Genomic DNA, 27114 nt, shown 5'->3' with positions numbered 1-27114 from the left:
AATATTTAGAGATATACAGTGGGAAAGACAGTGAAAGGTTCTTGAAAAGTATCAGTGCCATGCTAGGAGCTGGGCTTTATCCTGGGAACACATGGGCGCCTCCAGGAGATGGCCCCTAGGAGATGGGAGAAAATGTATATTCTAACAAAGATGTGTACTCAAATGTTAATAGCAACTTTATTCATATTAGCCCAAAACACTGAACACATCCCAGATTTCCATCAGTTGTTGAAAAGACAAACACACTGAGGTGTATTCATACAAAGTTTACTGTTCAGCAAAAAAAAGAAAAAGAATGAAGTAGTGTTCCAGGTAACCACATGGATGTACCTCAGGAGCTCTGGGCTGAGGGAAGGAAGTCAGACAGGAATGACTACGTGCTTTATAACTCCATTTATATGAAAGTCTAGAAAAGAGGAATAAACAGACATAACGCAGATCAATGGTTGCCAAGAATCAGGAAGGGACACCGGGATTCCTGACAACAGGGCACAAGAAAGCATTTTAGGGTGATGGAAATTCCTACATCACAAGCATGGTGGTGGTCACATGACTCCACACGTGTCATAACACGGGATGGGATCACAACACAGTTACAGCTGAGGAACGTTACTGTATGTAAGTTATACCTCAGTAAACCTGACTGAAAATGGATATGTAGATGTACAAATACTATAAATTACTAAGAGAAATGGAGGAAAAGCAAACTTTATGAGGATCTCAGGGATGTCCCTGATGGTCCAGTGGCTAAGACTCTGGGGGCTGGGTTCAATCTCTGGTCAGGGAGCTAGATCCCACATGCCACAACTAGGGGGTCACATGCTGCTACTAAGACAGCCTGTGTGCTGCAACTAAGACCCAATGTGGCCAAATAAATAAAAATAGATATTTTTTTTGAAAGGGGATGTCAGAAACATTGAGTTGACCCTTCCGCCTCCCTGCCTTCAAGGAAGATTGTCCAGGAGCAACTGTCACTGGTAGGTATGTTGGGGATCCCTTGGGTACACTGACAGTGGAAAATTTTGTTTTCTTCCTGTGAGGTTACTTAGAGCTTTAATACAATGATGAGAACTTCTGATTCTTAGTTTTGTTTTGTTTTTAAGGTCTCAGAATTGCCACTAGAAATGTATAATTGCAAAAAAAGTAGATTTGAGTCAGGCAGACATGGGATCAGATCTTGTCACTGTCACTTATCAACTGGCATTGTCACTTACTATTGGACATATTATTAAACTGCATAAAGCTTTAGCTGTTCTCTTCCAAAGAATGGAAATAATAGAACAGTCTTAGAGATTTGCCAAGAAGTGAGTCAGGTAGTTCCTCTGGAGTGGCGGGTGACAGCTGCTAGATAGGCTTGGCAAATGCCTCTAGATTTGGCGGTACAGGGACAGTGTACTCACATGGATTTGAAGAGCGTGTCACTCACCGCAGAGCAGGCAACATGAGCCCCTTGACCCTCACATCCCACTGGTGCGATGAGGCGGTCAGTGCATGTGGACGCACCGTGGTCCTGCATCACAGCTCAGGAATACGCATCTTTGGAAATCCCCAGACTTCTCCAGGAAAGTGAAAGTTGCTCAGGCTTGTCTGACTCTTTGCAACCCCATGGACTGTAACCCACCAGGCTCTTCTGTCCCTGGGGATTCTCCAGGCAAGAATACTGGAGTGGGTAGCCATTCCCTCCTCCAGGGGATCTTCCCAACCCAGGGCTCGAACCCAAGTCTTCCACACTGCAGGCAGATTCTTTACTGTTTGAGCTACAGCCTATTCAGAGGCTGCTGGCAAACCGTCGCCCTCTGTCCTCCGGAGAGAACTATTCTATTAATTATCCTGAGAGGTCTGCAAGTCTTCCCTGGGGCAGGGAGGGTGTGGTCCTCATCATCCCTGGGGTGTCCCCCGGGGGAGGAAACTCTTGATCTCTGCTCTCCCAGAATGGAAATAAATCTGAGCAAATTGACTGATGATGCCTAATATGGAGAAATGTGAAAGATTTGTGGAGAATTAGCTCCCAACGGGATTGAAGAATAAAATGCATGCAAAGTACTCAGCGTAGTGTTTTCTACAAAGTAATTGCATCATAAATTCAGATAGCAATAATATTGACAATTACAATGATGAGGCAACAGTGGGGGAAAAACAAGGCTCATTTTCTTTAAACCTGGCACCTCATGCCTCTTAGAAAGGAAACTGTGCTTATTGGGGGAAAGGTGCTGATAAGTGCTCGCAGTAAAATGCAAGCACTCCCCCACCTCCCCACACCTGAGGTTGCATATTTGCTGATGCCAGGATGAAGAGAAGGGTGGGGTGGGGGGAGGCAGGTGAGATGGAGGTGCTGCTCTCTTTAAGACTGGGAAGGAATTTGTTGTTCTAAAGCCGGGTTTCTCAGAATGGTCTCTAGACCAGCATCAATACTATCTGGGGGCTCAGGACTCTCGGTGCCCACCTCAGATCTGTCTTGCTCAGTCACAGTCCTGTCTGACTCTTTGCAGCCCCATGGACTGCAGCCTGCCAGGCTCCCCTGTCCCTGGGATTTCCCAGGCAGGAATACTGGAGTGGGTTGTCATGCCCTTTTCCCGGGGATCTTCCCAACCCAGGGACAGAACCCGCATCTCTCATGTCTCCTGCTTTGTAGGTGGATTTTTTTACTTGTTGAGCCATTGGGGAAGTCATCTAGTAGATCAGAAACACCAGGGTGGGGCCAGCGATCTGTGATTCTAACAAGACCCCAGAGGATCCTGGGGCCAAACTCCTTAGCCCTAGAAAGGCTATGGGGTGAGGAGGGGTAAGGAATTTGTAAGCCTGGACTCTTTGTGGAAGAAAATGTGAGGGATCCTCAGTGGTGGTAGACTTAAAACAGCTAAGAAAATGTTCATGGGTTTTTTTTTTTTTTTTTTTTTTAATGTTTACTTATTTGGCTGCACTAAGTCTTAGTTATGGCATTCAAACTCTTAGTTGCTGCATGTGGGATCTAGTTCCCTGACCAGGGATCCAACCTAGGCTCTATAACATGGGTTTTTAACAGCAGTTTGCACTGATGTTACTGCTGCCAGGATTCACAACTCTCCATTAACGCGGAGGGGAGGGGGGCAGATAAAATGCTCCCGTGGTGAAAGGAAAGACACGTGTCAAGAAGCAGGATCTCAGAAGGCAGAGAGAGTCATGACGATGGAAGCCCTCAGAGAAAGGAAGTGACACATTGGAAAGGGTATTGAATTCTGTGAGCTTTGAGCCAATTTAATCTAAAATCAATGGGCTGGAGTGGACTTCCCCGGTTGCATGGATGGTAAAGAATCCGCCTGCAATGCAGGAGACCTGAGTTCGATCCCTGGGTCAGGAAGATATCCCCTGGAGAAGGGACTGGCTACCCAGTCCAATATTCTTCCCTGGAGAATCCCATGGACAGAGGAGTGTGACAGGCTATATAGTTCATGGGGTCGCAAAGAGTCGGACATGACTGAGAAACATACTCACATGAGCTAGAACAGAGATACCAGCCTGCACGTGGGCCCTGGTAATAACATTTCAGTAATCAGATCATTCCCACAGAGATCTTGAGTACTGATAAGGGAATACCAAGGAAGGATAAGAATAATTTTTCCTTAAGAAAAATAAAAAAAGATTATTCTTAAGAATTGCAGGCAGATTCTTTACCAACTGAGCTACAGGGGAAGCAGGAGACAGATGCCCTCAACCTCCTGATGATATTTCAAATGGCTTTCGAGTCCTTTAGGAAGCCAATCCTGGGTTGTGGGAGACACATCTCAAGGCTTCAGAGAAAGAATTCACAGCTGTAAGGCCTTTTTGTAAATGCCCTCAGAAACAGCAATCAGGGCCCACGTCAGGTATTGGCTATGTATGTACTCAACTGTGTCTGACTCTTTGTGACCCCGGACTGTAGCCTGCCAGGCTCCTCTGTCCAAGGTATTCTCCAGGCAAGAATGCTGGAGTGGGTTGCCATTTCCTCCTTCAGGGGATCTTCCCTACCGAGGGATGGAACCCACTTCTGCATTGCAGGCAGATTCTTAACCACTGAGCCACAGGGGATCCTCAGGTGTTGGCTATAATAAATAGTAAATCCTCTGGGAAGCCTTAAGCCTCCTCAGACAGGCACTTAAGGGGAGCTGGGGGTACCCTGGGATGAGGCCTGGGTAGTCAGAAACTGCCCCTGTTTGCGCAGGTCTTGTACTGTGGCAGACAAAATCATATGCGCTGAGAGTCTGTGGTTTTCTAGGCCAAGGCCTGGTAGAGAGGAAAGGCTCAAGGTGGCGAGGCTGGAGTTCTCTCCGTCAGGGAATCTTTGTCACTTGCCATCGGCAGGGTCACATCAGTCGCTAACGTTTAACTGAATGAAGAAAACTTGCAAGCTGTTTTCTGGCCTTTTTTCCAGCCGAGGTGACTCTCTTCTGAACTCAGAGCATCTATTGCTAGACCAAGTGGGTTTCAGGGAAGAGTGTTTATAGGCAAAATGTGGGCTGAGGGAGGAAGGGTGTTTGCCTTTCTTCTCACTGTTTGGTGGTGAGGGAAGCGGATGAAGTCGTGTGGGTAGCCTGAAGTCACCATCCCCGGCCCCCGGGCCTCATCCGGTAGCAGAGCTCAGTTGTATTGGCTTCATCCTGAGGAGGAGCTAGGACTCCGCTCTGCACTGTGATGGACTGCTTTCCCTTCTCTGCTTCCCTCTGCCCTGGTTAGTAACTGCTCGAAGCTGCCCTTGGGAACTCAGCGAAGGCCTAGGAGACTAAAGCACTTTTCTTCAAACATAAACAGGGACCCAGAAAGGCTTTTGTACCCAGGACCGCCCCCCCCCCCCCCCCCCCCCCCACTCCAGGGTCCTGCTGGATTTCAGCTGCACCAATAAATTGAACGTATCTGTGAATATACTAAAAACCACTGATTGGGACACTCTAAATGGCTGAATTGTTTTGCCTGTAAGCTAGATCTCAAACACAGCTGTTAACAAAAAGAGAGTCATGTGACTAGTTATTTCAACTAAAGATTCAACTGTTATTTAGAACCTCCGTGGCCAACACGCTGGCTTAGTTGAGGGTGGGCTTCCGTCTTCAGGCGGAAAAGCAGTGAAATGGAGCCGCGGGGCGGCGGTTTGGGGCGGAGGGACGGACCCCCAAGCCCGACCCTGGGTCCCGGGCGCCTCGGGCGAGCGCCCGCCCCTCCTCCCACCTGAGTCACGGCCGAGGCCCCACGCGGCGGGGATGCGGCGCTGAGCGCGGGCTGGGGACGCCAGGCCGCAGGCGCGCTCTCCTCGTGGGGCCCGCAGGCCGGCTGTGCCCGGCCCGCCTCCCGGGTTCCCGACCTCTTGGCCGGCGGCGCCGCGGAACCCGAGCCGGAGCCGCGCGCCCCGCCCGCCCTCCATGGCGTTCACCCGGAAGAGGCAGCGCGAGCAGCAGCTGCAGCTCTACTCCAGGGAGAGGTGAGCGCCCGCCGGGCAGCGCAGAGGCCGGGCCGCCGCCGGGACCGCGGGGCAGGCCCATCCCGCGCCGGAGCCCCAAGCTCGGGCGGCCACGCGGGTTCCGCCGCCGCGGCCCGGCTCACCCGGAAGGGGCCGCGCGGCCGGGGGTCGGGGGTGGGTGGGAGCGGGGTGTAAGCGGGCTCGGCGGGCCCCCCGGCCCCCGGCCCCCGGCTTCGGGTCCGCGCGCTCGGGCGACACCGCGCGGGTGGGCGACCACCCGCCCGCGGGCAGACGCAGGTGCTCCCGTCCCAAGTTCAGCCTCAAAGCAAACGCCCGGGCCGCTCTCCGCCTTCCTGGGCCGGGAGAGAGCCTCAAAGAGCGGCCTTATTCACAGAAAAGCCGGGGTCCAGCCCGCACAGCACCCCCCCGCCCCGCCCCAAGACGTCCTTCGCCGAGCAGTGGACCTTCTTATGGGAGCACGTGAAAGCGCATCCCAGGGGGACTCGGGGTCCCGCGAGTGGAGGCTGAAATGGTCTGAGCGGTTAGGATTCAGTTTCTGATCCTCAGTTTCTCCAAGGGAAGCCCTTTATAAGAAAGCTCACTTCTGCTGTAAGTCAATTTCCAGTGCATTTCGTGTGACTGAAACAGCTTGCTGGTCCTCAGATCTGTAGTCCCAGGTGCTGACAGAAACTGGGAATGAATCGTTTTACACGTATTTTGGTTGTGGAGCCAGTTATCTCAGAGTGCTGCCAGCTTGTGGCGTTGTGTAATCAATGGAGATCCACAAAACAGATTATACATGAACTACAAGCGCAGGCGTTAAGGGTTGCCTGTTCTTGCAGCATCTAAGCTTCTTTTTATAGAGATTGACTGGACCCGGTGCAACCGTTCCTACCTCTTTCCAATCTCTGATACTGGCCTCTGCCAGGGTGTCCAGAGGCTGAAATTCTATTTTCCGCTGTAGAGAAGAAGACATACTAAAAGCTGTATCTTGGATGGGGCATCCAAGAACGATTTTGGTGGCATCATTAGGTTTTATCCACAGAAAGGCTTGTTTATTGAATAATAATAACTGGATCCTCAATAAAGGAACTCACTCTCATAAGAGGCTGTTCTGACTTCCCCTTTGAATGCTTGTTTCATGTGGAGACAGCTTGAATAGTTTCTTTGTTCAGTGCCAACAACATTAAGACTGGGTATTCTGTATTAAAAAGATGAATGTTCAAATTTACATTGTAAGAACTTTGAAACACTTGAATTGCCATCATGTTCTAGGATCTAAGAGTTATTTGTAACAATTCCACAGGCCTGTTTGATATACAGGGAAACCTGTTTTCTGCCAGTTACTTCCATGGCAGTAATTTGTGTTTAATTTGGTTAGCTCCTACAGCTCTGCAGTATCACACAAATCTTTAAAGTCTGCACTGGCATTTCTCTGTATAATCTGCTTTGTTGCTATCCATTGATCACACAGCGTGACAGGCTAGCTGCGCTCGCAGAGGACTGTAGCTCTCACAACCAAAATACTTATTATTCATTAGTCAGGAGGTGGCAACCGTTCTTGAGCATCGGTAATCTGAAAAAGCCAGTGCCACATTTTTTTCACTTGACTCTTACTTACTGACAACCTAAATTCTCTAGTGCTCTGCTCTGTGACTTTGCAACCTTGGGTTGATGGGCACAGTAACCAGGATGGGTTCTTAGAATAGCAGTTTGAAGGACAGGAATATCTCACAAGCAAGCAGTCTCTTTCTAAATCTTAGAATTCTTTCTGAAAGACAAGCATGTTTTAAAACCAACTTTATTGAACTCCTAATTTACTTGTGGCTGCACAGATTTTCTTAGCTTATCTCTTTGTAGCAATAAACACCATTTAGCAAGATGATTGATAGAGGTCATTGACTTGGACACACCTAAGAGAACTGTTACTTTCCTTGGAGCTGTTTCAGAGGTCACCCCTGAAAAGTCCTCACTCTTCAGAGGTGTGGTTTCATGGGTCCCTCTGATGCTGCTTAAGAGATTTTAGGTTTCTGCTGCTATTCAGCTACTCAATAATGACCCAGAAAGGGGAAACTTGAAGTTAGCTTTTATATCTCTTAGTATAAAGTTGATACTGATACATTTAGAGAACGTGGTAGTTCTACAAAAGTAGAAGCAGAGAGGCACTTGGGAAACTCTTAGATTGGTGGCTTAGACCAATGTGATGGCAGAAGAAATGGAGAAAAGTGGATGGATTTTAGATGTTTTTAGGAGGTAGAATTGATAGGCCTTGTTGGGATGGACTGCATGTGGGAGGTAACAGAGGGAGAATTCTAGCTTAGAGTTGTCTGCTAAAATACAGGATGCTCAGTTAAGCTTGAATTTCAGATAAACTGAAAAATCTTCTAGTTTGTCACATGTGATATGTAGTACATACTTGTACTAAAAAGTTTTTGTAACTTATCTGAAGTTCCAACTTAACTAATTGTCCTGTATTTTTACTTGCTAAACAGCAGTCCAACTCGAAAGTTTCTGGTTTAAACAGCTCTTCAGTTCAGTCGGTCAGTTGCGTCCAACTCTTTGCGACCCCATGAACCACAGCACACCAGGCCTCCTTGTCCGTCACCAACTCCCGGAGTTTACCCAAACTCATGTCCATTGAGTCAGTGATGCTATCCAACCATCTCATCCTCTGTCGTCCCCTTCTCCTCTTGCCCTTAATCTTTCCCAGCATCAGGGTCTTTTCAAATGAATCAGCTCTTCACATCAGGTGGACAAAGTATTGGAGTTTCAGCTTCAACATCAGTCCTTCCAATGAACACCCAGGACTGATCTCCTTTAGGATAGACTGGTTGGATCTCCTTGCAGTCCGAAGGATTCTCAACAGTCTTCTCCAACACCACAGTTCAAAAGCATCAATTCTTCGGTGCTCAGCTTTCTTTATAGTACAACTCTCACATCCATACATGACTACTGGAAAAACCATAGCCTTGACTAGACTGGTATCAGTTATTGGTGATGCTTTAAAGTAAAACTTTGGGTAGTTTTCACTATTAGAAAACAAAGAGCTAACTGGCTATTCAGATTAAATACACTGTTCTTCTGGTTAAGACTTAGATTGGAAGAAAGCATATTGATCTCACTGGTGTTTTGAAATGTCCTTTGCATGTGTTAATGAAGATAAATGTAAAAATCTAAAGACAGTTCACATGTCTTGGAATTGTTGGGAATGGTAGATGTGTACAGTAGATTAACATATGAGGGAATTCTATAAACTGCAGCTATTTAGATATTTTTATTTCAGGATTTAGGAGTAAGCTAATTGTTATACACTTTTTATCTTTAGGTCTAGGAGTGGTGTGGTGGGACCACAGTTGTTTTCTTTTAAGGTGATAGAGAAATTGAGACAGCCGAGGCTTGTCCCTACTGGGAGAGAGTCAGTTTTCTGTCTACAGTTTCAGAACAGATTACTTACCTGTGGCTTGAAAGCTGTCCTTCCAGGCTAAAACATAATGATCATAAATTCTATATTGGGCTCACAAATTACATTCATCATTTTACAGGCATATCTCAGACTTCAGCTTCGCTTCAACCATTCTGTGTATAATTCTCTTGGTTATGCTGGTGTTAAATTTCTTGCCTGATATAATATCTTTTACTTAATATGTTTGTCAATTGTGTCTGTATTTGTTATACTAAAAATGATTCCTGAGAGGGAAAACTGATTTGTTACAGTCTGGTTTAATCATTCATTTTAAAGACTGTTCATCCTGTTCCTTTCATACCTCTGTGGAGTTTGCCAGGTGTTGAAAATAAAGTCAGAATCAGCACTCAGTTAGCTAGGAATACTGATGGGCTGAGAGAAATTGACATAACTGATGTAAAGAAATAAGATTTATTTTTCTTATATAACCAAAAAAAAGAGTAAAAATAAATGTTGCAAATTTTTTGATTAACTTAGAATTTATACTGGCTTTACTGGAAATACCTGTCACCTTATTCCCTTATTACTGTCTCAAATTAATTTCTTCCAAAGGGGCTACCATTTAAAAAGACACCAGAATCTATGCATAAATGGATTTCCAGTGTGTTTGCTGTATGATTTTTTAAATGATGTAAATGGAAATGACCATTTAATGAATTCATTGCTTGGTTTTTTCCTAAATACTGTTGTGGTATCATTTTTTTACTCATCAGATATTTAATATTTCCAACTGATGGATTTTGAAATTATCTTCTTTTAATTTGTTAATCTGTGCTCAGTGAATAAGGTCTGTATAATACTTTGAAATTTTGTTTTATAACTTAATATGTAGTCAATTTTCACAAATGTTCAATATGATGTTGAAGATAGATGTTAATATTGGTACAATATCCTGTATATGTATTAACATAAAGCTTGTTAATTGTTTAGATCTTTTATTTCTTTAATGAATTTTTTTCTGATTGAGAGAGGATTCATGATGCTAACTTCACTTTGTATTTCTATCAACTTCACTGTAACTATTTTCAGGGTATGTTATTAAGTCTACTTAACCTTAGAATTGATGTCTCCTTAGCAAATTAAGTTTTTCATCAACATACAATGAACTCCTTCTAGTAATATTTTTTTTCTATTTTGTCTGATATTAATGTAGCTATATTTTTCTTTGGGTTGTTTGCATTACATATGTTTTCATTCTTTTACTTCCAACTTTTCTTATCCTTAGATTTTAAGCTTATTTCTTATAGTTTGTAGCTGAACTTTTTATTCTTATATTTCTTGACAGATTGGCCCACTTACATTTATTAATATTGCAGATATATTTGGAATCATTTTTACTTCTTAATTTTGTCTTATTTTTTCCTTTTCTTGGATTAACTAGCAAGATCTCCTTGTTCCCTTTTCATTTTTCCTGAAGAATGTGGCAGTTATATAGTCTGTTTCTGGTTTTTCTACTGCTTTTCCTTGAAATTTTAACATTTATGTTTAACTTAAGGTCTGAGGCCAGTCATTCTTTTTACCCTCCTTCCTAACAATATAAGGACCTTGGGACACTTAGCTCCTTTTGTCCCATTTTAAATTATAGTATGTTATGGTCCAGTGTTTGCAATCTATATTTTAATCAGACAGTATCATTGTCTTGTTAATACCTGTATAGTTTACATGAGTATTTATCAGTGTCTTGGCATTTCTTCTTACATGTATCTTCCCTGCAGAATTTTCTCTCTCCTGAAGAATGTCCTTGAGAAGTTCCTCTGTTGGGGTCTGATGATAGTAAACTATGTCTGTTTTTGTCTGTCTGAATGTGCCCCTATGTGGCCCTTGTTTTGAAAATCAATTTTGCTGGTTGTTTAATTCTCTCAGCATTTTGAAGATCCTGTACTATGCATGCAACTTGTTGGAGCAACATGGGATGGGGGAGGGAAGACCCAACAAAGTACAGATAGATCAGTAACCTGTGTCCCTGCCCTCTGGGTGTGGCTCTTAGCCCCCGGCAGGGTCAGGCTTCACCATGAGGAACCTGGGCCCCGTGGGGTGACCGAGGGCCAGGATACAGAGGGATTGTTAAGCTGTGATGGAGCCTTGCTCTCCAGGTCCCATGCAATTTTAGTGGCTGTGGGTTGGCCTGGCCCCTCCGCTGGCTTGCTCAGGGGCTGTCTCAGCCTCGAACTTGAGTCTGCATGACGCAGTGGATGAGGTCTGGGTTTGTATATCTGTAAACACGGTTAGGGGGCTTCCAGCACTTTCTCCGGCATGATTAAGACACCGGAGTGCAAGCCTTGTTGATCCAGACTGTTGCCAGTAACACAAGACCAGGGCAGGTTTCAGTGGAGCTTTGTGGGGGGCCACCTTCTATTTGGGGAGATTAGCCTGCAACGCACCCCTGTTGTTCAAGTTTCATTATTTGTTAGGAATCTGCCCTTTCTCTGGCTGCTTGTAAGGTCTTTTCTTTGTACTGTTTTGGGGTTTGTCTGCATAGACACCTCCTTCTGTTCATCTCTGCTAATTGAGGCTCCTCAAACTGGAATAGTTTTGGAAAATTTGTAGCTAAATCTTCAGCTCGGGGAATATTGCTTATTGTCACTCCTTAAGCCCCTAATCTCTCATAACAACTATTTAAAATGTATCTTGATTTTTCTGTGTTGCATGTAGGTTATTTTAATCCATCTTACAACTTTTTCACTAGTTGCCTTATTTGCACTAAAGTTTTAATTTCACTTTTTTTCTTTTTTCTTTTTTTTTCTGTTTTTGGCTTCCCTGTGTGGCTTATGGGATCTTAGTTCCCCAACCAGTGGTTGAACTCAGGCCCTTGGCGGTGAAAGTGCCGAGTCCTAACCACTGGACACCCAGGAATTCCCTAATTTCACTTACTATATTTTTAAATTCCTAATTTCATTTGGCTCACTTACAGCTGCCTTGGTCATTTTTTATAAAAGTCTGTTCCTTTGTGTTTTTGATGTCCTATTTCTTTTAACTTATTCTTGTAACGATCGGGCTTCCCTGGTGGCTCAGATGGTAAAGTGAAGTGAAGTCTCTCAGTCGTGTCTGACTCTTTGCGACCCCATGGACTGTAGCTTACCAGGCTCCAGGCAAGAGTACTGGAGTGGGTTCCCATTTTCTTCTCCAGGGGATCTTCCTGACCCAGGGATCGAACCTGGATCTCCCACATGGTAGGCAGACGCTTTACCGTCTGAGCTACCAGGGAAGCCCATCAGATGGTAATGAATCTGCCTATAATGCCAGAGGACCCAGGTTCAATCCCTGGCTTGGAAAGTTCCCCTGGAGAAGGAAGCGGCAACCCACTCCAGTATTCATGCCTGGGAAATCCCATGAACAGAGGAGCCTGGAGGACTACAGTCCACGGGGTTGCAGAGTCAGACACGACTGAGAGACTAAGCACTATTGTAATGATCAGATGCAGAAAATAAATTAACTGTAGACTTTACAGGTTTGACGAGTGGTCTGCTGCTTGTACTGACCTTCATTTAGTCATTTTACGTCTTCGTTTGTTTAATGGTTTTTGATGGTGGCCTCTTTGAGTTTATTTTTGGAAATCTCGGTTTAATGAGTGTTTTTCCAGAGAGTGTTTGCATGTGTATGTGCCTGGGGTTGGGGGAGAGACAATACTGGTTTGCTCTGAGTGTTACTGGGCTCAGTAGGTAGTGTGAATTCTAGCCCTAATGTGTCTTAAGGCAGGCTTGTAGTCTCAGCTGTAAAGAAGACTTACTTTGTCCCCTGCCCGGGGCCAAGGTCCTGCCATATCCCTCTGGGAAGGTAGGGTGGGTGGTTTTTTATTTTCACCCTCAGTTCAGTTCAGTTGCTCGGTCGTGTCCAACTCTTTGCGACCCCATGGACTACAGCACGCCAGGCTTCCCTGTCCAGGGCTTCCCACCAGCTTGCAGAGCTTGCTCAAACTCATGTCCATCAAGTCAGTGATGCCATCCAACCATCTCATCCTCTCTCATCCCCTCTCCTCCTGCCTTCAATCTTTCCCAGCATCAGGGTCTTTTCAAATGAGTCAGTTCTTCGCATCAGGTAGACAAAGTATTGGAGTTTCAGCTTCAGCTTCAATCCTCCCAATGAATATTCAGGACTGATTTCCTTTAGGGTTGCCTGGTTTGATCTCCTTGCTGTCTAAGGGACTCTCAAGAACCTTCTCCAAAACCACAGTTCAGAAGCATCAATTCTTCGGCGCTCAACTTTCTTTATGATCCAACTCTCACATCCATACATGACTACTGGAAAAACCATAGCTTTGACTAGATGGACCTTTGTTGGCCAAGTAATGTCTCTGCCTTTTAATATGCTGTCTATGTTGGTCATAGCTTTTCTTCCAAGGGGCAAGCGTCTTTTAATTTCATGGCTGCAATCACTTTCTCTAGTGATTTTGGAGCCCCCCCCCCCCCCAAAATAAAGTCTTTCACTGTTTTCATGGCAAATAGATAGGGAAACAATGGAATGATGAGACCAGTTGCCATGATCTTAGTTTTTTGAATGTTGAGTTTTAAGCCAGCTTTTTCACTCTCCTCTTTCACTTTCATCAAGAGGCTCTTTAGTTCCTCTTCATTTCTGCCATAAGGGTGGTGTCATCTGCGTATCTTAGGTTATTGATATTTCTTCTGGCAATCTTGATTCCAGCTTGTGCTCCATCGAGCCTGGCATTTTGCATGATGTACTCATATAAGTTAAGTGAGCAGAGTGACAATATACAGCCTTGACGTACTCCTTTCCCAGTTTGGAACCAGTCTGTTGTTCCATGTCTGGTTCTAACTGTTGCTTCTTGACCTGCATATAGATTTCTCAGGAGGCAGGTAAGGTGGTCTGGTATTCCCATTTCTTGAAGAATTTTCCACAGTTGGTTGTGATCTACACAGTCAAAGGCTTTCACGTAGTCAATAAAGCAGATGTTTTTCTGGTATTCTCTTGCTTTTTCTATGATCCAACGGATATTTACCCTTAGAGGCTGTTACTTTAGGGACCCTAGCCTTTTCTGTTCCTTCCCTCTCCCCATCTCAGTCCCCTCCTGGATTCAGGCTCTGCTGCTCAGACAGCTGGGAAAAGCCTCCTCCGGTGCCTTGCTGACTTCTTGGTTTCTCTCTTCCAAGACCTTCCCTTATGTTTCCATTGCCTCAGCCAAGCGTGTGAAGTTTCAGTAATCTAGCAGTTTTAGAGGCTCTGTATTGAGATTGTTTCTTTGGACATTTAATCTGCCATGATGCCTGAAATGGAATTCCTGATGATTCTTTAAACACAAGTTTATTTAGTAAATCTATGAACCCACTGGTTAAGAAAGGACTTTTGAGGTCATCTAAGCTGTAGCTCCCTGTCCCTCACTTTATAGTTGGAGGCTTGAGAAAGCAAAGTGGTTTACCGAGAGTCCAGTAGCCACGACATGGGGGTGCTGAGCCTAAAGCAAATGTCCTCAGATCCAGTCCAGCCCCCTTTCCACCGCAGCATGCTGCTCCTGTTTTACATCCTGGGTCAGTGCTTGTTTTTATGGTATCTTTGATATTTAGAGCAATTCAGGAATGCTCCAAGCCTCGTTCATGGAGATTAGTACCTTGTTACACTAAGTGTGGTCTGTGGCTATCCCATCAGCTCTGTCTGGGAGCCTGTTAGCAAATGCAGAGTCTCAGGCTCCTATCAGATCTCCTGCATCAGAATCTGCCTGTTGACAAGATCCCCAGATAATTAAAGCATGAGAAGCCCTGCTAGAGACAACAGTAATCAAGCATTCATCTGGATTTCCTGTTGTTTGTTCCTTCAAACTCTCTCTACCTTTATCTTCTCGGTGGTGTAGAGAACCCTCCTGGAAGCCTGCTCCCAGGGCTGTGACCCTTGGTGAAGAAACTGAAAGACCTTGAGAAACACAGGTTTAGTATTCTTTCAGATTAGACAGATTATTTATAAACTGAAGAGGAAGTAGTCACCCATCTGCAGCATAAACTCGCTATGAAGTCATCTAACACTAATCTAATCTCTTGACAGAGTTCTGACTGGTGGGTTGGCAAAATGGAGTAGATTTAGTTCAGCTGAATTTTGGCAGAGTAAGCTTTCCTTTTGTGTTAATAGCAGAATTGAGAAAGGAGAAATTGACATTCATAGAGTTAGGTGGAGTAAGATTCATTTTTTCAGAGGTTGCTGTCAAATGTACATCATTGGGGGCACATTTCTAACAGTGGGTCCCAGAACTATGTTCTCGCCCTCGTCTGTTCAACATTTTCTTCATTTCATTCCTTGTACTTGTGCCCCCTGCAGTGGAATCATGGAGCCCTAACCACTGGATCACCCCTTAATTTCATTTCTTGTTTCAGAGGCCATTTTAAGAAATGCTCAAGTTAGTTAAGCCAGCTCTCCAGGTAGGTAGTGGGGTCCCTACAGTCTGGCTACATCCAAGGATCGTGTTGAGGTGTTCAGAGTAAAGATGCAAGTAGAGGACAGGCGGCCGTGAACACACTCCTAACGTGAGCTGGCACATTTTCCCTTCTCAACATCTCCAACCTAGAAAATTGACCGGCAAAATCTTCGGGCTCCATTCTGAAGACTCTTTGTCAGTGGAGTGTTGAACAACCATTGAGCAGCTGTGAATGCAGCCTCAGCTCTCAGGGCTGCCCGCAGTCAACTTGTTTTACGTTGCTGGTTAAGTGTTGAGCAGGATGTTTTATGAGGATGGGCCAGAATCTTTTTCAGGAAAGTTCAGTTGCCGAATGAGTCAATTTATCTACAGAAAACGCCACTACAGCTCTGGAAACATGGATTGAACTAAGGAACACCCAGGAGCAGGACCCAGGGTCTCCTAAAGAAAGAATTTATAGTCTGTTATACTGATATAAAACTAATGGCTGAGATCATGAAATTATAAAAGGGTTTTTAGGTTCTTTTTAAAGCATGGAAACTTTTACTCCATGGAATGCAGTTTGAAAATCATTGTTCAAAACACAGTGTAAATTTATGGTGATAATTTTTACATACAAAAATTCTCAAGCAGGTATAATTGAACACTTCAGTAAAAAGGAAAACTGAAAGGTTTCTTAATCCTTTAACTTTGAATAATGCGATTTAGTTATATTCTTTCATCATGTGTTTTACATTTCTTACAAAATAGGCATATTGGTACATTAAGGAGGATATAAATTATTTACCAAAATAATGTCTTTAGTTCTTAGTACCTGATGTGATATTTTTATTGGCCAAAAAACCCACATACTTCAACAAAATAAAAAAAATTAAAAAACCCTTTTATAAAAAACACCTAAGATTTACTATTTTTTTACTTAAGTATTTACAGTTTTAAGTCACAGTATAGTAGCATTAAGTATGTTCATGTGTTGTGTGGCAAATCTCCAGAACTTTCAAATCTTGCAAAACTGAAGCTCTGTCCTTTCCCCACAGCTCCTGACAACCACCATTTTGTTTTCTTTGAGAGTTTGACTACTTTAGATACTTAGATAACTGGAGCAATGTGGTATTTGTCTTTTTGTGACTGATCTATTTCACCTGGAGCAGTGCCTTCAAGGTTCCTGCATGTTGTAGCATGTGACAAGACTTCCTTCTTTTTTTTTTAAGGCCAAAAAATATTTTACTGTATGTATATGCCTCATTTTCTTTACCCACCCATCCATCAACAGATACTTAGATTGCTTCTATCTCTTGGCTATTGTGAATAATGCTGTAGTGAACATGGATATGCAAATATCTCTGATATGTTCACACTGTATTCATAAGTGTGACTCTTGGGTCATAGGGTAGTTCTATTTTTATTTTTTAAATGTTTGGAATATAGTTGATTTACACTGTTGTATTAGTTTCAGGTGTACAGCTAAGTGATTCAATTATGCATAAAGATATATTACTTCTTTTTCAGATTCTTTTCCTACATAGGTTACTGAGTAGAGTTCCCTGTGTTATATATCAGGTCCTTGTTGGTTATCTATTTTCTATATAGTCATGTGTTATGTTAATCCCAAGCTCCTGATTTATCCCTCCTACCCAGCCTTACTCCTTTGGTTGCCATAAGCTTGTTTTCAAAATCTGACTCTCTGTTCCTACTTTGTAAATAAGTTTATTTATATCATTTAAAAAAATTAAATTCCATATTTGATTCATATATGGCATTTGTCTTTCTGACTTACTTTATATGATAATCTCTAGGTCCATCCATGTCGCTGCAAATGGCACTTGATTCTTTTTTATGGCTGAGTTATGTTCCACTGTATACATGTACCACATCTTCTTTATCCATTCCTCTTGTTGATGGACATTCAGGTTGCTTCTGTGTCTTGGCTGTTGTAAATAGTGCTGCAATGAACATTGGTGTGTGTGTGTATCTTTTCAAATTATAGTTTTCTCCAGATATGTTTCCAGGGTTGGGATTGCTGGGTTGTATGGTAGTTCTATTTTTAGTTTTTTAAGGAACCTCCATACTGTTCTCCATAGTAGTTGTACCAGTTTACATTCCCACCAACAGTGTTGGAGGGTTCCCTTTTCTCCACACACTCTCTCCTGCATTTGTTATGTGTAGACTTTTTGATGATGGCCATTCTGAGCCACGTGAGGTGATACCTCATTGTGCTTTTGATTCTGGCTCTAGGCATGGAGCATTAGAAGCCAAGCCTTTTAATTAATAGGAGTCGATACACATACCCTGGTTGCTAGAGCAATTAGATGACTTGGAAGGACTAAAGAGTAGTTAAAGAAGCAGGTGGAGAGGGAAGTGGCAACCCACTCCAGTATTCTTGGCTGGGAAATTCCATGGACAGAGGAGCCTGGTGGGCTACAGTCTGTGGGGTCACAAAGAGTCGGACAGAACCGAGTGACTAAACAACAACAACAAAGAAGCGGGTGGTGAGAGATGCATGAATCTGTGAGGCTGGGAGGGAGGATAGGAGTCATCTGCCCACCAGAGGGAACCTCAACATGATCGTTCTATCTTTAATTTTTTGAGGAACCTCTGTACTGTTTTCCATAGCAGCTGCATCATTTCACAATTCCACCAGCAATTTCTCCACATCCTCACCAGTGTTTGTTATTTTGTAATAGTGTATGAGATTTTGATTTGCAGTGTCCTGATGAATAGTGATGTTCAATATCTTTTTTATACACGGGGCTATTTGCATATCTTCTCTGGACAAGTGTCTATTTAAGACCTTTGCCCATTTTTTAGTTTAATTTTTGTTGAGTTGTAGGAGTTCTTTATATGTTCTCAATATTAACTCGTTATGAGATATATGGTTTGCAAATATTTTCTCCAGTTTTGTAGGTTGCCTTCTCACTTTGTTAGTATTGGGCTGTACTGGGTCTTGGTTCCAGCACGTGAAATCTAGTTCCCTGACTGGGGATGGAACCCAGGCCCCCTGCATTGGGAGCATGGAGTCTTAGCCACTGGACCCCCAGGGAAATCCCTCCACCTCACTTTGTTGGTTGTTTTCTTTGCTGCAGAGTAGTAGTCATACTTCCGTGTCACAGAGGTCGGATGTGGTTACACTTATCTATTTTTGCTTTTGTTGTGCTTGCTGTGTCATAGCCAAGAAATCATTGCCAAATCCAGTGTCATGAAGCATTCCACTTATGTTTTCTCCTGGAGTTTTATAATTTCAGGTCTTAAAATTAGGCCTTTAATTAATTTTGAGTTGATTTTTTATATATATATTGAAAGGTTCAGGATCGTTCTTTTGTATGTCAATACCCAGATTTCCATTTGTTGAAGAGACAGTTCTTTCCCTATTGTGTGACCTTGGTCCCTTGTCGAAGACCCGATCAATACGAGAGTATTTCTGAGCGCTCCTTTCTGTTCCTCTGGTCTACATGTCAGTACCACATTGTTTTAGTACTGTAGCTTTGTAATATCTTTTCATACAGGAACTGTGAGACTTCCAGCTTTGTTTTTTATTCTCAATTATTTTAGCTTTCTGATTCTGTATGAATTTTAGGATTTTTTTTTTTCTATTTCTGCAGTAATTGCCGTTGAGAGTTTGCTAGGGATAACACTGAATATGTAAATCGCTTTGGCTGGTATAGACATTTGGCTAGTATGACATTTTAACAATATTAAAGATACGATTCTATCTTATTTGTATGGAAAAGCTGGCTGTTTATGAAGGCTGCTTGTGCTACACAGCAACAAAATTATGCCATTGTCTTATTGACAAATACTTATTTTATTTTACCCTCTCTCTAAGAGAAGTGGGGAGGTGAAGGAGGAGGAGGAAGGGTTGCCTAGCTGCAGCCCAAGCAACGCATTTCAGCTCATTAAGATGCTAAAGGTAAGGGGCAGGGTACTTAGTAACTATCTCTCTGATTTATACCTTCCTGGAAATTACCTGATGCATCAGAGGATGTTCCTAGCAATCCTAACTTCTGTGATCGTATTGAAATTCACAGTAGGTACTAATAGTGAGCATTTTACACTGAGCTCTGGGAGTTTAGCCTATGGTTAATTCTTGTTCATGGATTTTACAGTGTAGAACAGCCCAATAAAAGTTGCCTGTTGTGATGGTAGAGCTGGTTCCTGCTGTCATTATTTTTAGTTTATGAGTTATTTTTCTGTTGGTTCAAAATTTTTAAGTGAGCCATATCTTGGTTTATGGATATAATTTCTTCTTTGTAAGGATATTAATTAAAGTCTTTGGACCTTTTTTTCTGTATATCATTTCTAGTCCTTCAAGTTGTGTTCTTCTGCTTGCTTGGTCTATTTCTTCCACACTGGAAGCTGGTAATCTTGGGTGTCTTATATTTAAGGGTGAAGCATGTAATTCCTGTGGGCAGGCCTCTTTTGCTGGGCTTCAGTGTGGGATGATGTTCTTTCATCCCATGGGTCTTTTCTCTAGGACTAGGTTTTTCCGAAGATAATCCACCAGACTGCTACTTGGAGTTTTATGTGTCTTCCTGATTTTTCTGTAACCACCTTCTTCTCATGCTCCGCACTGTGCTTGATGTCTAGTTTGAAGCCCCTTTTTTTACTTTTGTTATTCAAAAACTGTGTCGGGAGGACTTCAGGGGAGGAATCTGGGTGACTAGCCTCATTTGGACTTTGAACATCACCTTGGCGTCATCCCTGCCTTCTTGCTACCTTACTCCTGTAGTCCTGGAACTTCTGGTTTTCTCCTGATTGGTGCCTTCTCTGGTGGCATCAGCTCTTCTGGTTTCTGGTCACTGCTAATTCCGCCATCTGCTGTCTGTTCACTTTCACTGTCTGTTGCTCACAAACTTACTGTTCTCTCTCACTTGCTTGTACGCCTCTCCAATTTTCTGTAGTCTATGGCTTTTTACTATTTAAAAAATACCTTTGTTTACATTGTATTGTTATTTCCAGAGGGAGCAGAAATAAACCATACATATTTATTCTGCTGTATTTAATCTAGAGGTCTATTCTGCATATTTAATCTAGGTTCTATTCTGCCATATTTAATCTAGAGATCTGTTCTGCCAAATTTAATCTAGATGTCTTTCGCTCTTACATTCAAGACCCAGCTCCAGTGCCACGTTTCCATGCAAACCTGTCTCTCCCTGTAACTCTGGGCGCCGTTGGTGTTTCCGGGTCCTTCCCACAAAACAAAACCGTTGCTTCCAGTTCTTTGCCATGTGTTTGGTTCTGTGGCCATACAGCTAAATAATACTTTTCGCTAATGCTTTGTTTTTAAAAAAGCACTTCAAACTTTAAAAGGAACTATTTTTCAATCCCATTCAGTTTCAACTTGCTTATCTTATCTGTGACATAGTCATTGTGCAAGCATTAGGTTGGTTGTTGAGTCACTCAGTCGTGTCCAACTCTTTGCAACCCCAAGGACTGCAGCACGCCGGGCTTCCCTGGCCTTCACTCTCTCCCAGAGTCTGCTCAAACTCATGTCCATTGAGTCGGTGATGCCATCCAACCATCTCATCCTCTGTCGTCCCTTTCTCCTCCCGCCTTCAACCTTTCTCAGCATCAGGGTCTTTTCCAGTGAGTACAGAGGAATATCTAAAGATTTACCTCTCAGAGGCTTGTGGTCTTGTGAGAGTAGCAAGAGGCACCCACCCACCCCTGATTCATGTCGCTGGAGTGGTGTGTGTGGGCCAGAAGCCCAGGGTGCAGTCACAGGGAACAGAGGACCAGAACTCTGTAGGTGGGAAGGCTCCGAGCTTTGTTCAGGCAAGAACAAGTTTTGTTTCTTGAAATTTGGAGTTTCTGTAAAGAAATAATAGATCCACTTGGTAAACAAATTTGGAGAAGGAAATAGCAGCCCACTCCAGTATTCTTACTTGGGAAATTCCATGCAGAGAGGAGCCTGGTAGGCTACAGTCCATGGGATCGCAAAGAGTCAGACATGACTTGGTGACTGAGCAACAAAACAGTTTTATTTTTGGCATAGCTAGACAGGTCTTTCTGGATGGAGAGGCATACCTGGCACATGGTACACAGTTAATAAGTCTTTTTTGATGTAATAAATGGAAAACACTTTGGGAACACGTATAAAATATTCTGCTTTCTTAATATGTTAAAAAAATTAACCTGACCTTTTTTTTTCTCCCCAAATGTAGATTTTCCTTGCTCCTGCTTAACTTGGAGGAGTACTACTTTGAACAGCACACGGCTCATCACATTCAGCACAAGGGCAGCCAGAAGGAAAGGTAAGGAGGAGTTTCTCTGCAGACTTAGATTTTTCTGTTGTCTTTGGCCACACCCTTTGAAAACTGTGTGCAAAAGTATATAATGAAGTTTTGTGGGGTTTTTTTTTGGTTTAAAATGCCAACTTTGAATTAACTAAAATGTATCTGTTAATTCTCTTGGCTTGTCATTTACAACTATGGGCTACAATTTAGAACATGCTTTGGTATTAGATAAACACTTTACTCTTTACCGTTTTAAAAATGAAATATCCTTTATTCCTGAAAGGATCAAAACCGTGTCTAGTTCAGTTCAGTTGCTCAGTCGTGTCCGACTCTTTGCGACCCCATGGACTGCAGCACGCCAGACTTCCATGTCCAATACCAACTCCCAGAGCTTACTCAACGAGTCAGTGATGCCATCCAACCATCTCATCCTCTGTCGTCCCCTTCTCCTCCTGCCTTCAATCTTTCACAGCATCAGGGTCTTTTCCAATGAGTCAGTTCTTTGCTTCAGGTGGCCAAAGTATTGGAGTTTCAGCTTCAGCATCAGTCCTTCCAATGAATATTTGGGACTGATTTCCTTTAGGATTGACTGGTTAGATCTCCTTGCAGTCCAAGGGACTCTCAAGAGTCTTCTCCAATACCACAGTTCAAAAACATTAATTCTTCATGTAGTTTTTGTTTAAATCAAAACTGTGCAGTATTTGTTTAAATACAAGCCAAAATGAAACTCACTTAGTTTTTTGTTTGATACGTTTGGGCATATCTGTTTCCTTGGCATTCAATTATATTAGATAATTATTTTTCTAATTGAAAGTAGAACCTTGCTTTTTTACCTCTAGAATTTTGAACATATTTTTTTTTCTCTAATTTCATACCTTTTATTCTCCCAATGCTCCTCTGCTCTCTGTCATAATAATGTCCTGCTTAAAATTGAATACATTGGTACATTATTGAAGCACAAATATAAGCAAGCAAACTGAAAGCTGTTTTTGTAATTTTCAAGTTATTATTAGGTTGAAATAGTACAGTTCCATGGAAGTGAATTTGGTAATATTTAGCAATATTGCATGTATATTATCCTATTGATCTAGCAATGCTACTTGTAGGAAACTACCTCAGAGATGCAGAGATGCACTAGAAAGTATATAAATGGACACATGTACTAGATTATTTATTGTAGTACTACTTGTAATAGCAAGATGCTGGAAACAGTTGAGTGGGTGACTGAAGAACTTATGGAATGACCACATGCCAGAGTATTATTTATTAACAAAGGAATGAAGTTCTGTGTGTCACTGTAGATTTTTCTCCAACACATATTAAGTGAAAAATGCAAGGGAAGAATATTTTGTGTTGGATGCCATCTTTCATATAAGAATGGGAAAGTTATGTTGATTATATTTTTAAAAGTTAAATATATGTATATTTTAAAGCATAAGTGAAAAGCTAATGGAAATGGTCATCTACATAGAAAAAGGAGGGATCAGGGGATAATACCGAGATGACAGCTAGACTACTCTGAATGTAACTTTTTTTATAGCTCTGTTTTTGGAACCATAGGAATATTTATATGCAATATAGAATTTATTTCTTTATTAAATTTCAGGAGAAGCAGAAAATTCTAAAAATTAAAAAGAAAATGAAACAAATGAACCTAACTAAATATAAAGCTGGAGGATTAATCACAGAAAAGAATTGTTTTAATCAACTTCACAACACAATAATTTGTGTCTCTGGTGAAATATATTTTCAGTTGAGGACAAATTGCAAAAAAAAGTTGTAAATTGTTTAGTAGTAATATTAAGTATTTTTGTATTATTTTGGAACTCTTTTATGCACACAATTTTATGCAATTAGATAAAGCAAAGTGCCAAGATCAAGATTTTCAGTATAAAGGAGATATAGTTCTAATATTAAAGGTGTTAAGTAAAAACCTTGGGATCTTTGATTTGAATTGGTAATGCTTATATAGAGTCATATGCTTTTCTTTTAAAAGAAAGTAGTTTCTAGCTCTGCCTTCTGAAAAGACCTAGAAGTGGCTCAGTAGCAGTGAGCCACCTGTGAATGCCTCTCTCCAGTGAAAGGAATGAGGGCTCTTTGGGGAAGTGCCTGAGTCTAAGTGAGGGGCAGGAAATGTGAGGGAGGTGAGCCTGGTGGAACATCTTGTTATCCTGGCAGGTAAGGAAAAGTATCAAAAACGATTGCATACTGAATTAAAAGGGCACAAGGCCATCCCGAAAAGTGGGGCAAAAAAAAAAAAATGGAGCAGATTGAGCATTAAAAAAGAATGACTATAGGGGATTGGAATGTACCAGAAGGGCTCAACTCCATGAGTTCATAATGATATGTATATATATAATATAAATAGTTTCATACATATATATGTGTGTGTGTATATCATTTACCTTCAAAGGACTGTAGAACACCGACTCCTTTTTCTAAAACTTGATAAAAAGATCAAGCATTTTTCCTGCTTTCCTTGTACAAATTGTACTTCAGGGTGACCAAATCATACATAATTAAAGCTGTTCATTGTTGATAAATTCTAGATAGCAAACACTGAAGGATTGTTAAAAATTTCAATCCCACCCCCAAAAAAAAAAAAAATTCCGTCCCTAGTGAATCAGGGATCGACAGACTATGGTCATATCTGGCTGCCACTTGTTTTTTTAAATAAAGTTTCATTGGAATGCAGTCACGCCCACTTGTTTACATCTTGTATCTGGTTGGTTTTCTGCGACAACAGGGAAATAGAGCTGAATAGAGACAGATACCAAATGGCCCACAAAGTAAAAAATATTTGCTCTCTGGCTCTTTACTGAAAAAGTTTGCTAATCCCTAATCTAGACATACGCCTCAGTGGCTGCTAAACCAGCAGGTGAAAAGCTGCTGAGAAATATTTTAATGCACGTGTCAAGGTGCATTAAACCCACTGGGGCCTCCTGATATGAGGGCAGTACATGTGCACTGCCTCTGACATAAAGGAAGTGGGATAGATGAAAACCACAGAAACGCGTTTAGCAAAGTCCTTAAAGTGGGGAAATGAACACTGTCTTAGATTAAGAGATATTAGGAGACATATTGGCTAAAGGAAATGTGGGCTTTGAACAAACCAACTATAAAAAACAGTTATGAAATAGATTTGAACCCTGGCTTTATCCCGGATGACATTAAGGAATTATTATTTTTTGTAGATATGTAATGATGGTCATTTATTGAAGGACTTGAGAGATTCATGTTAAAGTATGTTTAGACGAAGTATTGGAGAAGGAAATGGCAACCCACTCCAGTACTCTTGCCTGGAGAATCTGATGGACAGGAGAACCTGGTGGGCTACAGTCCATGGGGTCACAAAGAGGCGATGTGACTGAGCGCAACACAGCAGATGAAGTATAGGAGGTCTGGGAATTTATCTAAAATTCAGTAGGGTTCTGGGGTGTTAGATACAAAACAGGAATGACTGCATCTTAACAGCTGCAGAAACCTAGTGGATTGGTACTTGGGAGTTTTCTGTTCCATTTGCATTTCTTTAGCTTTTGCCTTAAAAGTACTTAAGTTATTATTAGGTAATTTAGGGTGTTAGAGAAGTAAATGCAGTTAACAGCATGGAAAAAATGATATAAAAATCAACATTTAAAAGATCCTTTGAGGAAGAAAAATTGCAGATTGTATCATGGACTTTACCATGAGCCTTCTCATCCATTTGGTTACATATACATGTGTACACAGAGGCAGGCCTTTCTCAGATTGTGATGGGGCTTTATCCTGTGGGCTAGGAAGCCATTGGCATTTTTGTAAGCCAGGAAGAATGTGACAGTGTTTGGTAGAATAATTGACTCAGGGAGGGGATACAGGGACAGGGAGAGCAGGTGGGTCTTTCTAAAATCCAAGTAAAATAATTGCTTCAATTAAGAGACCCCTGGGATGGGCAGAGTGAGAAGGGTTCACTAGGACACCAAGGAATGACTGGACATTTGGAGCCCAAATGTCATACAAGTAATTAAAAAAAAAAAAACCCATGGAGCTTTCCTTGTAAACAAAATATAGTCTTGGAAACTAAGATGTTTTTTTAAAAGTTTTCTTTTTTCCCATCATTTCTTAACCTGTGTTCTGATTACATAATAAGTTATTGCCTTGGTCTGATCATTAATAAAAGTCATTCAGTCAATAAAAGACAATGAAGTGTAGCTTTTTATTGGCTTCAGGCTAGTGAGGCACACTGGCCTCTAGCATACTCAGGCAGGTGTCCCCCCAGACTCACTGGAGCCTTATCCATGTTCCAGGAAAGGAGAAAAATGGTCGACAGCTGATGTATTTGGTATTATAGTAGTAGGTAGATCCTCTTTAAAATTGCTTATTCTCATAGAAACAATTTTGCCCTGAATTCCTATGTACCCCAGAATCACCACTAAAAGCATTTTATATGCTAAATTCAAACTGTTATTTTTCCATGATTATAAATAAGGAAAAAAATCCCTTGCCTAATCAATGTCAGGTTTAAAAAGGATTAGGGTTACAGTATGGTCTTCTGAATAGGTGTTTAAGATGTAGGAAATTCAAAGTCAAAAGAATTAACCACAGACAGGATGGAATCTGTGTTTCTTAAGGATCAGAAAATTGCACGTAGTTGTGAGGACCAAGTGAAGTGATAATGAGTGAAATACCCGGGACAGTTCTCAGCCAGTGAGACTGTATTACAACACGTGGAGTTTCTTTAACCTCTAGGGAGGAGGCGATGGTTGTTGCTTAGTTGCTAAGTCGTGTCAGCTCTGGGCAACCTCATGGACTGTTATGTAGCACAGTGAACTCTTCTGTCCTCCACTGTCCCCCAGAGTCTGCTCACATTCCTATCCACTGAGTCGGTGATGCCATCTAACCACCCTCTGCTGCCCGCTTCTCCTCTTGCCTTCAATCTTTCCCAGAATCACAGTCTTTTCCAGGGAGTAGGCTCTTCATATCAGGTGCCCAAAGTATTGGAACTTCAGCATCAGTCCTTCCAGTGAATATTCAGGGTTATTTTCTTGAGGAGATGAGGATAATTATTTTGCTATGTTGTCTAACCTTTCATACCTTTGTCTTTGATCTTTTATTAGTTGATGCTTTAGTCATCTACGTGCTAGTTAAAATGGGTTATGATTCTTCTGTGACTTCTGTTATGTTCATTAATAATATCCCTTTGTACTTTATCTCTAGGAAAATCAGAGGCTCCTTAAAAATATGTTCAAAATCAGTTATTTTTGAACCAGATGCAATATCCCAACCCATCATTAAGGTAAACACACTTTCAATGTGAAGAGAAATAGCCCTATATTTGTGTACATTTTACCTTGCCTTATTTTTATAACATTTCTCTCTCTCAATTTTATACAGATTCCTTTGAGGGATTGTATAAAAATAGGAAAACATGGAGGAAATGAAGCCAATAGACACTTTGCCAAGTATGTCACTGTAGCAACTGTTTGACTTTACTTCTACCAAATATATATATTTAATGACTTTTATCTGCATTTTTAGGACAGTATCTGGGGCGATTTCACTCATTTTCAGCCAGGTAAGGAGCACCTAGTAAATATTTTTTCTAACCTGAATGAACATTTAAATGAATAAATACGTACATTATATATGTATGTGTGTGTGTGTATGTATGGGCTCCCATATA

At 42.0% G+C, this 27114-nt stretch overlaps 1 protein-coding gene and 1 long non-coding RNA gene across 2 annotated transcripts in view; one reads left to right on the top strand and one right to left on the bottom strand.

Annotated features, from left to right (window-relative positions):
• The window catches only part of LOC133042606 (uncharacterized), a 32467-nt gene extending 30674 nt beyond the window's left edge, over positions 1-1793 (bottom strand). The window contains exon 1 of the long non-coding RNA XR_009689534.1: positions 1427-1793. This is a non-coding gene — a long non-coding RNA (uncharacterized LOC133042606). The remainder of the gene's footprint in view (positions 1-1426) is intronic.
• A 3482-nt stretch (positions 1794-5275) lies between these two features.
• NSMAF (neutral sphingomyelinase activation associated factor) overlaps positions 5276-27114 on the top strand; it is a 61934-nt gene continuing 40095 nt past the window's right edge. Inside the window, exons 1-5 of the mRNA XM_061123352.1 lie at positions 5276-5425; positions 21384-21473; positions 26649-26727; positions 26826-26893; positions 26970-27006. Coding sequence (XP_060979335.1) covers positions 5367-5425; positions 21384-21473; positions 26649-26727; positions 26826-26893; positions 26970-27006 — 333 coding nt within the window. The 5' untranslated portion in view covers positions 5276-5366. The remainder of the gene's footprint in view (positions 5426-21383; positions 21474-26648; positions 26728-26825; positions 26894-26969; positions 27007-27114) is intronic.

Source organism: Dama dama, chromosome 21 (genome assembly GCF_033118175.1).
Source record: "Dama dama isolate Ldn47 chromosome 21, ASM3311817v1, whole genome shotgun sequence".
Taxonomy (NCBI): Eukaryota; Metazoa; Chordata; class Mammalia; order Artiodactyla; family Cervidae; genus Dama; species Dama dama.
This window is presented reverse-complemented; position numbering and strand designations above follow the sequence as displayed.